The 11704-nt window shown below is 34.3% G+C and overlaps 1 protein-coding gene across 1 annotated transcript in view; it reads left to right on the top strand.

Moving 5' to 3' along the window:
* Nucleotides 1-233: 233 nt before the first annotated feature.
* The window catches only part of TRAT1 (T cell receptor associated transmembrane adaptor 1), a 33173-nt gene continuing 21702 nt past the window's right edge, over nucleotides 234-11704 (top strand). The window contains exons 1-2 of the mRNA XM_017640793.3: nucleotides 234-602; nucleotides 11526-11636. Of these exons, the coding sequence (XP_017496282.3) occupies nucleotides 596-602; nucleotides 11526-11636 (118 nt within the window). The 5' untranslated portion in view covers nucleotides 234-595. The remainder of the gene's footprint in view (nucleotides 603-11525; nucleotides 11637-11704) is intronic.

Here is an 11704-nt window from a genome sequence, read left to right as displayed (position 1 = left end):
TCATTGCCAAGCAGCCCTGGGTTGGACAGAGGGACTCGTATTGGCTGGAGGGTTGGTGGGGAAGAGACCAGGCCTCTGATCTCTTGGTGGGATCAGCTGAGCACACCTGGAGGCTTCTTGCTGTTTCCTCCCCACTTTAGTGTATTTTATTTTGTTTTCATGTTAACTGACATGTGAGGAGATCCCTGGATTCTCTCCAGAGAGATGGGAAATCCCTCCTAGTTGAATTCGTATCTTGATTTCATTATTTATTTTAAATTAGATTCAGGTATTGATAAAAATGCAAATACTAGAGTACAGAGGCTTGTGGGATTTTTCTTCTCATGTTACACAGAAATTTAAGAGCCTACTGGTTTCAGATCAAAACTCTCGAAGCCTCCATCACCACATTTCCTGTTTGTAACTGAACAAAGCACACACAAAAGATTGAAGAGACAGAAGAGAGAAAAAACTGAGTTGCAGATAAAGATAAGTCTTACTACCACACTGCTTCTGACATAACAGAGCAACATTACTTAGAAAAAAGGTTGTGGGAGTATTTTTAATCCACACATTTGCCTTATGGCTGCGTAAGGATTTCTCTGAGAAAAGAAGCATGTCAGGTAAGTGGTATTTTTAATTCTTTTGTTTCAATCCTATGCCTAGAAATTCACTTAATACTTTCCAAGTCTCCAAAACAAAGACACTTAATATTTGGAAAGCAAATTGGGTTACACATTATTTTTAAAATATGATATAACCTTTAATATAATGAGTATCTATTTTAAAATATGTTAATGAGTAAACATTATGAATATAACTATTTTCTCTTAAAAGAAAAAAATTGGGAAGTGTTTTATACTGTAAAGCTAATCATAGATGTTCAGTAAGTGTTCGTTGATAATTATGTCATTTAAAGTGTTTTTCAATAAACCTTCATTGACCATGCATAGTCTTCCTTAGTTTAGTTTAGTTATAAAGCAGATTAAGAGTAGCCACATTCTAATTTTTTAGAGTTTGGGAAGTATATTATTTTCCCAGAAATAAGTCCAATTGTCAACATTTCTAGAGATGATAATTGTGCAAAGGCCAGTAAAAATTCAATTGCTTGGAGAATGGGTTGTGAGGGCTGAATCCACATTGATTAGTAAAGTGTCTGCTCCACTTTTATGGTTCATTCCTCTTTTATTCTTTTGTGTACTTTTTATTTCTTTAATACACATCTTTTTGTTGTAAGAGAAAACATGCATATTATGTAAAGGAGGAAAACTGAAATATACATGAAAAAGGAACAATTGTACATAGTTCACATTGCCTTAAAAATACTAGATATTTTATTTCCCTCCAACTTGTACATCTATGCATTCTACATGGCTAGCTTTCATAAGTGAAATAATAACATACCTAAAATCATAAATCCAGCTTTTTTCACCAACACTGTAACATCATTCCCTTTTTATGATAACTTTTGCCTAAATCATTTTAAAGGAATGCACAAAATTATATCTATTGGGTTAATTATAGTTTACTCAGTTACTTGTTTATTATTGGACATTTATGCTGTATCTAATTTTTTGTATTCTAAATGGCAGAAAGATGAACATCTTATTGCTTTTTCTATATTAAGGTTATTTTTCTTAGGGAAGATTTCTAGAATTGGAATTACTGAATTAGAGGTTATGTACCATTTTATTTCTCATTATTACTGAATTGCTTTTCTGAGAGTGATGCCAATTCACTTTCATCCTAGTAGTGTTTCTCCTTAACAGGCTGGCCTTATTTTAAAAAAAAAATTTACTAATAAAAAGCACAACATGCTAACCCATTGTTTAATATACATTGCTTTGATTATAATGAAGTTGAACATTTTTGCACTTTTTTTTAACTGTTTGTAATTCTATAATTTGTGAATTGTCTGGTTACATCTTTTGCTTAATTTTATGTTTATAGGACTTTTAATGTCAAGTTATATGAGCCATTTACAAAGATGTCATATAATTTCTGTGAATTTTCTTCTCAGCATTTTGTTTGCTGGATTTTAAAACCAATATATTGGATTAATAACACAAGGAGCATAATCTGACATATGATTTTCACATAGCTTCTTATCTTTTCCAGGTTGACAGTTTAGCAAAAAACAAAAGCAATCATTCCAATATTGCAAGTGCCCTGTAAGAAATGAACATAGCTGCACTGTGAACAGCTGCCATGGGCTGAGGATGATGGGGAATTCAGGAAGGGTGGGAAGGCCAAAGACAGTGAATATGACATTCAACTATTTCCAGAAATAACTCACTCTAGTTTTATGAGGGATAAGACAAAATTTCCCCCATACCACTTTATAGTTTAGATTCTCCCTTCAGATGTAATATAGGGGGCTCCTCTACTGTCAGTTATAACCTCTTACAAGTCCACAGGAGAGAGAAAAATATAAAGCATTTGCCATTAAAGCCTCATCGATCTTTAAAGAAAAAACAAAACAAAAACAAAACCCAAAAAAACCTTAATGTGAAGAGAATCAGTCATTAGTATGTTTTATATTTAGACAAGTGAAGTAAAAAAGATGATAAATATGAACAAAACAAAAAAGTGAAATTATTCTTCAATAAGTAAAACAATATATGAAAAGAAAACCCCAAATCTTCTCTTTTCTCCTGCCTCTCTGCCTTGTAGCCCCTGTCCCCTTCTGTCCCCCTGCTTATGTCTACCTATCTACCTACTCTAACAGTACTGCATCAATAAAGGGGCCAGTATCAGAATTCCTACTGCATTTCTGCATTTACGTAGGATCAGTATTAGCTGAATCAAATGGTGAAAACAACTCCTCTGGGCTACCATTAGTTTATTTTAAACAATGATTTGTCATTTAGTTACGCATTTTTTTAAAAAAAGGATTTTCATTGTATTATTGTGTTAAATTTTCTTTTCCCTGGATCCTTGATCACGTTTTTAGCACAAGGAAGGCCTTTCTCTTAGAGATTAGGTATGACAAATTTAGGAATCATCTTTTAAACTCAGATGCTCTTTAAATTGAAGATGTCAAAAACAATATGTTTCATCATTTAATTTAGGTAATGTTTGGCAGCAATATTAAGGAGAGTCGATCTAGGAAAGGTTGTTACTTAAAGGTTACAGCTCTCAGAAATCAATGTCCACAAATTTCTAGTTAAAAATAAATATCATTATTGGTCATTTTCTCAGGCATTTTTAAAAATTTCATTTAATCTACTCAGCATTCTTGAATTTAAAAGGAGAGAAAAATTAACAGGACTTCTTAAAACATTAAAGAAACATAGATGTTAAAGTGTTTTGTTGGGTGAAAGTATCCCCACACCCACGCCGTCTTCAGAGGGTCACACCAAGGTGCTTCTCCGGCAGGAAGCAATAAACACCTGTGTAAGTGGGGCGGCTGAATGCTGGTAAAGACAGACTCACCCACCGCAGGGGTTCGGGCAGCACTTCGATCCCGGTAGGATTTCCCAGCCAACGTTTAATTATACAACTGACAAGGAGTCTACTGCTGAGGGAACCATGACACACTGTTCTTAAGACTTTAAGTCTACTTTCCGCCTCACTCCCGTATGTTTCCTCAGTTAGATTCGGTAAGTATTGGTGAAGAGCAATCATGATATACTAGAAAGAGAGACACTGATGTCACACAGAAGGGGAGCTGAATTCTAGTTTTAGGACTGGCTTGGTGAAGTTCAGTGATGGACAGAAAGCCCCACAGGGAATGAGTGACTACGCTTGGTCTCCGTCTCCTCACTGTGAATGGACATGCCCATGCCCCACACTGCTGCTGCCTCACTGCACCGCACCTCTCTGACACACAGTCTTTACTTCTTGAACAACTCTCCATTTATAATAGACACTCATTTAAGGCTGACAGGTTTCAAGTTTTGCATTAAAAACAATATATTTTTTACTCGAGACCCTGGGACTGCATTTGAAAATCCCTTCCAGTGCTCCCACCTACAACTTGAATGCCTTTTATTGATGGGGTGATGGATGGTAGGGGGAGGGGTGGATAGTGACAATGTCACATTCTAAGAGTCATGAAGTATGTGCCTAATTTGTCATCAAATCATCACCACAGTAAAAAAAAACTCATTTTATAAATAGAATCCATGGGATTGTTATAGAAGAACTTTTTATTTGACCTTCCTGGGGAGCCTAAAGCAAACATCCACGTTCATGGAATGCAAAGAGGAGATGGTCACTGCTCTGACAGTGTTCACCAGCCAAGGAAGAGAAGAATCAAGAGAAGTCATATCCTATATACTATAAGCTCGTACACCTGTCTCAATTACAGACTCCCTGAAAGAGAAACAAGACACTGTATTTATTGCTTTTCTATTGTTTATTGTGTAACTATAGGCTTCTGTATGAATCAAATCTTCCAGCAGGAAGACATTACATATGCTTAACTGTGTTTCCTTCTAAAACATATGTAATTGTGAATTCCAAATACAATGCCTGCCAAATACCATGGGTGTTATGAAAGTCAGAGGTTATATAATCAAACCTACTACAATTAGCCCCTGGCAGTTGAAAGCTAGTCAGAAGTTTAAATTATTGTTTCCTAGCTGTCATGGCCTCACTAATAACTTCTTGAGGCCTTTGGCTTTTTAACAGTGTAAATAGCTAAATTCAAATTGTGTGGGACTTCTTTTCAAGTTGATGAAAGCTGTATAAATGAAAGTAATTACAATTAATGAATAATGATACTAGTGATTGCATTTGTTGGGCAAGAATTTTTAAGTACTTTGTGCAACCATTATTTATAAGAGACACTACACTTTATAGATAGCTGCAGAGGTCTGGAGAGATTCATACTGCATATGGAAAATAACTGGGTCAGGGGAGGTATGAAGTGTGTTTGTGTGTGTAAACATTTATACAGATCTGCCATTGTAGTCGAAAATCTCCACCATTTGGATACCCAATATCTTCTCATCTTATCTCTGTGTGTTTTGTTTTTCAAAATGGGAGCATTTACTGTTGGCAATCAAAAAATTATCAAGGATATCAAGAATGTCCTAAATGCAGTTTATAAGTGAAAACCTTCCTGTTTAAAGCTCAGATCACATTACAAAGAGAAAAAAATATTAGAAGACAGAGGAGTTAGATAGGAATTATAGACTCCTGAAATTAGAGGAAACTAGACACCATGCTAATGTGACCCCACACATTAGAATTGAGCCTGTGCCTTAAAGGCCCCTGATTGGTTATGTGAAATAAGTTTCCTGTTACTGTAAATAACAAAATCCAGCCCTAAAGGAATCTACACTGTGGTCCAGGTTCTTCCCTTAGTATTACTGACATACTTTCATGAAAGTTATTAGGATTTCCCTTAAAGCTTTTATATAAAATGTAGGCTCGTGATTTGATTTGGTTGTTTCCTTGTAGCTGAGAGTGAAATATCTTCTTGCAGCAATTAATGGACTAATGCAACATTTTCAGTGCTTCCTTTAATTAAAAAAGAGAAAAAGAAACTTCAGAGTAAAATTTAATTTTGTGCCATTAATAGGATAATTTAAAGCTAGAATCAGTGTAATTTTCAACATAAGATTAGGGCTTTCTGCTTAATGCCTTGAAGTATGCCTTTTTATACTATGCTATGTTTTATATACTCAAACCACAACTATTTATTGAGTATATAGCAATTACTAAATGTTGTGAGAAATTTGAAAGAGAAAAAGCACTAACTGGGAAGGAGATTAATTTTATTAATTCTCTCAATGATAAATTCTAGAGATTTACTATTATTTTCTATGTATTTACTTGCTGTCTTACACCTTCCCCAGAAAGAGGCATTAGAAATATATAGTACAGTATAAAGGACAGCCATTTAAGACAAAAAGAAAATAAGAAGCAAGGATACAATTAGTTCACAAAAAATGAGTATCATATAATCCTAGAGATTTGCTTAAGATTATGTATCAAATGATACACAAATACAGGCCAATGATCAGTGACAATATTTTTATAGACTGTAAGAGTAAAAATATGCAAATTCTGGAGGAAATTCCCAGATTTTTATACCAGAGGAACAAATAATGTACTAGTATTAACTAGAATGTCTAGTTAATGGAAAATTTCACACACTTGGTTCTTTTCCTTAAAACACAATTTATTTTGCCCTGATAATATAGAAAATAGAAGAGGAAAAGAACAACACACAGTTTTGATATTTACTTTTTGACTACACCCTGAAGTTCAGTTCCCTGTTGCCATTTTAGGGCTGATTGTCAGCTGAGATGGGAGTTGTTTGAATATTCTCTTGAGAAAATTTGGAAACATTAACTGGGATGTGTCCCAGAATACAAAGTCATCAAAGCTTCTTCTACCTCCATTGAGAGGTAGATGCAGGGAGAATCTATAGCCATAGTCAAAATTTCCTTCCCAAATCAGTTTCACATTCTTCTAACATGTGTGTAAGTGAATGAGCAGCGTCCCAAAGTACATGGCCTAGGGATTCAATGCAATTATTCTAGACTGGACTGTTTTTAAAGCAAAGTCACAAGTTACCCAATTTGGTCAAAGATAAATTATCAATCCTTCTATTAAATAATTAATTTTAAGCAATGCAGCTTTCTGGTCAACTCTGTAATAAATTAGCTGTGAACAGTGTGTTCTTAGGTAAACTATACTATATCACAGCATATAATTACTAGGCTGAAAAAACATAATGACAGACCTTTGTCAAAAACAGTTTGAATTTTAAGTACTCTTCAACTGCTCTTTCTGTAACAGTAACTAGACAGAACAACTGTTTCATAAGGCCACTCTTGTTTTATGAAGGTAGAACCATGTTATCAGCATCTAGGAAAACATCCATTTCTCTCTTTGCATAGTGGGAGGGTGTGCATTTAATACGCAAAAATAAACATATTAGGTTTTGAAGATAAAAGTTGAAGAGAATGAACTCACATCCCCACTTTATGCTTCTCAAATTATTTCGTGGTCTGTGAGGAGATTGTTCCTGTTCACCTTGACTCTTATGATATTAACCTGCCAGTTTTATGCAAGCATATATTTCCTAGTGTTGAGTTCTGGTTCATACAGTTTACATTGACTAGAACTATTTTCTAAATTCCTTTTCCCAGAGATTTTACCAACACTAATCAAATTCCCCAAAGACTGATTTTTAAACAATAAAATAAAATTTTACATTTATTATAGTGGACACCCCCATTAGTCTAGTCAGATAGCTAGCTGTTAGCAACCTTCCTTGTATTAAGTTTCCTGGGAAACAAATTAATAATCTGTAGGGTTTTAGATAAATATAGATTCAGGGCAGAGAGAATTAGGATATTGTGATGGGTATTTTTACCAAAGCTACAGCAGCCTAATGAGTTACTCTTCTCACAAGGTCTGTTCCTTAGCTGTTGGGTGGCAGCTTCTTTCTTAATAGGTTTAGAGACAAGCATGTCTTAACTCAGTCCTCATAACAATAGGTACAGTGAGGAAACTGAGGCATGAAGATGAAGATGCATATGACAGCTCTGTCCTTTGAGAAGTTCACAGTCTAGTGAGGGAGAGATTTTTATACATAAATGATTACCTCAGTACTTGTTGAAATTTAGACAGATATATGAGATGTCACTTGGTGGGAGACAGGCAGCATTGAGTGAATGCTTTAAAGAGAAGGTAGTCTTGAATGAAGTTTAGGAATTTGTCAAATGGTTAAGGAAGAAAGATATTTCAGGCAAAGGAGCAAATATACAGAGATATAACATGAAATGATAAGTATAAGTAAATGAAAATAGCAAATGCTTCAGAATGATTGGATCATGATCATGGTATATTATTGGGGTGGCAGGCAAGTATAGCAGAAAAGTCTTAAAAGACAGGCAGAAACTTAAAGTAATATTTTGTGGAAATAGTGCATGGTAAGGAGAGAAAAGTGTGATGCCTCTGTGTTTAGGGTCCTCTTCTGAATGACTCACAGCACAAGCTCCAGAGGAAAGACAAAGTAACAACTTTCTCCAGGAAACTACAGAGGAAGGAAAATAGGGGGCAGTGTGTGGAAAGATAGTAGCTAAATCAGGAATGGTGGTTAATGCAGAGTGGATTAACTGAGCGAGCCGTAACATAAAGTAAGGGTCAACTGAACAAACAGGAATAGAACCCTGAGAATGGTCTGCTTAGTATTGTGTTTTAAAACCTGAGCCATTAGGATATCAGAATTCTTCAAGATGCATATACCCTTTGATTCAGAAATTCATCTTCAAGAATTTTTACCTAAAGAAAAAAAAACTAAGGCTGGATGAATAGTTGTAGCTAACAATATTCATAACAACATTGCTTTTATATCTAAAATGTATAAGCAACTTAAATGTCTAATAAAAAGGATGCTTAAATAATTATGGAAAATCCATACAATAGAATACAGGGTAGCTAAAAAAATGGAAGCATGTCTTGTTTATAGGGAAAAAAGTACACTATAAAATCTCTGGGGGAAAGTACATAACAGTATAATCAGTATAATTGAACCCTACATCTCTGTTCCTAACAATTTCCACACAGAGGAAAATAAGTTTGGAAGTGTTAACCAAGGCATTCACACTGATTGTCCTTTGATAATAGGATTGTAGTTGATTTTTATCTTTTTGTTTTTGCTTATCTGAGTTTACTAATTGTTTATAACGTTGAACATGGATGATGCGTATAGTAAGTCTGACCTCTGTGTAAAAATTCAAGTTCATTTAGTTGTCGGCAAGCACAGCGACTGTACAGGGTGAGCGATCAGAGGCCACACCTGGCAGACTGAGTCACCTGAGATGATGTCTGTGGAGTGTCTCCATAGAAGATACGGGCTGTGCCCTCATGCATTAAAATGTACAAGAACTTAGAGCTGCACCTAGACTGTGGCTCCTTAAGTGACATACAAGAGGAAGAAGAAAGGAAAAGTCTTTAATAATAAAATCATTAATTAATCATTAATTTGATAACAGAAATGAGAAATTAATACCTCTGTATCATGACAGCAAAGAGGGAAACTGGGAGGCATCAGGCAAGTGAGGCAGCTTACTGCCCTGTTCTCCACACTGTGGTTAAATCAACCACCTGAAAAGATTATTCTCAAAGGGAACTGGAGAACCACCTCCAAGCTTTTGGAAAGCTTGCCTTAAAAATTCCCTTTGACCCAGCAAGTTTACTCCGAGGAACCTCTTCTACACATAAGCCTACATATGGACAAAATGTCTGTCCAGTGGAGTTTTTTGCATCATTGTTTGAAAGAGAAAAACTTTTGAAAAAATCAGAATGTCCATTTAGAGAAATGGGTAGATGAATTATTTTATGGCAACACAGTGGAATTCTATGCAGCCACTCAAAATAGCATATTAACATGGTAAAAATCTTCCAAACACACTGGTAAGTTAATACTAAAAGTAATCAATATACTAGTTGCCATTTATGTTTTAATAGAGGACCTTACATGTTATTCTATATTTTAGTGTTGTGGGAATTTTAAAAATTTACACTCAGCAGGCACTTGTGTTTTTTTCATAAACAATTAAACATAAAAATCAAGTAAATCTAGAAATATATGCAATATCATGCAATACATAGAATTTCTAATATATTTAAAATAGTTAACAATTATCATGGGGTGAATTCTCATAAATATTTGTGAGATAATATTAATGATAAATAAATTAGAACCCTCCAAATCTAAGTGTTTTTAATTAAATTAATTGACAGGCTTACTGCAAAGGATAAAAGACTATTCAAGTATTCTTATTTTCTTATATTTTATGAAACAAAAAAATTCCTTAAAGAAAATAAATCCATATATTTCATTATGATTACCAGTTAACTTCTCCCATTAATTAATTCTTGAAATATTTTTATAAGTCATGTACAATGTGTCTGGCACTGCACAGGAGAAAACAGAAATGGTTTTATTCTCTATGGAGCTTACATCTTCATAATTACAAAATAAAGAGTATTTTGAACATCTCTATAAAATGATAAAAAATTAAAGAGGAGGTAGCAGACGTTAATAGACAGCTTTGCTGGTGTTAAAAGAACTACAGACTAGTTCAAACAAAAGCAATGTATATGTGAATAAATGATATGCAATATGTATATGTACAGTTGTATTATAAATACATATATATATATTATATATTTAATAATCTATATGCCTAACACTAAACGATGCCAAGGAAAGAAGGAAGGAAACCAGTTCAAATCCACAGGACCATGATGGTAGTTCAATAACCACTGCAATGTCAACAATATTCAAAGAAAACAATGAACAATTCAAGTGTCAAATTTCAGATACAGAAAATAAGTAAAAGACAACAGCACAAAGAACATTTTGGTTCAGGGATTCTTCATTTGATGCTTTAAAGACAGGTTAGGGAAGCAAGACTAATTTCTCTCCCCTTAAGGGTCTGCCTGTTCTGTTAATTGTGTTTAACACTGTGGTATTTGGATTTTTTTTAAGTCTGATTTGGGGCAAGTCCCATAGAGAGAGAGCTGGGACTATAAAAGAACACAATCCCTGTTGTCGCTGTTTTTACACTGCATCTCTAATAAGTGCTTACACATCTGCATCCCCAACTAAACAGTTCCTTGAGGACAAAGATTCTGTTTTCTTTCGATTCCCTAATATAGGGCATAATTCCTAGCACAGAAGAGATGTCTGATTAATACTGATTATACTTGCATGGGATCACAAGTTACTTGTCTGGAGTCGGCATTCACATGGTATATGAGTGCTAAGAAATCAGCCTGATTATATAAATTTATAATAAATATATTTTATATATAAGTATATGCATTATATATACAAATAAAATAAATATGTTAAATATTTATATAACCAGGCTAATTATCTTAGTAGTCACTCATATATGTATAATGATTATCATAAATAATCAAGGGCAACTGACAGTCAATATCCCACAAAAACCCCTTATGACTCAGAAATGAAAAAAGAGGCTTTCACAGATGTGAAAAAAAAAAGCATAATTAACTCTCCATTATCCATTTATGGGGCTCTAAATTGTATGAGAAAAGTTCATTATGGCCAGTCTTGACAAAACTGGGTTACTGTGATTCCAGAATTTTTGTTTTATTATAACATACAGTGTTCTACACTACTGGAATTAACAGAAGGGATAACTCATTTTCTGTAAGTGTGTCATAATCTGAGGATTAAATAAAGGGGGAAAGTATAGCAAATTATGATTCTGCATAATTTGGATGTTTTTAATTTTGATAATCAAAGTTTTTATAATCAGTCATCAGTTGTCAAATTTTAGTAACTAGATTGAAAATGTCTTTCATTTCATCAACACTAAGAATGCGTGAAACTTGTCCATTTTGCTTGCTTTGAATGCAGGGAGTTGTCACCAATACCCATTCTGAAATTTGTAAGAACACTGGCTGTCAGTGATAATGAATTTCCTACCAAAGGATCTGTTCTTTATTATGGATAAATACAATGATTTTAATTGTCAGAATACCCGAGTCAAACGAATTGGCAAGCAGCTACTATATTATGGATGTGTCTGCTTTTTTTCCAGGAACCCCTGAATGCCAGTTTTATGTCTGGGCAATTCTTGCCTTTTTGGGTTTAGCTCTGGTTATATCGCTCATCTTCAATGTTTTCCACTATGTAGAAAAACATCGACAAGGTAAGGCATTTTGGGAAATAGTCATATGGTACCTGCTTGAATGGAGACTGAGTCATTGGAAAACCTAC

The sequence above is a fragment of the Manis javanica genome, chromosome 3 (assembly GCF_040802235.1).
Source record: "Manis javanica isolate MJ-LG chromosome 3, MJ_LKY, whole genome shotgun sequence".
NCBI lineage: Eukaryota > Metazoa > Chordata > Mammalia > Pholidota > Manidae > Manis > Manis javanica.
The sequence above is the reverse complement of the archived record's forward strand: the minus strand, read 5'-3'. Positions and strand labels throughout refer to the sequence as shown.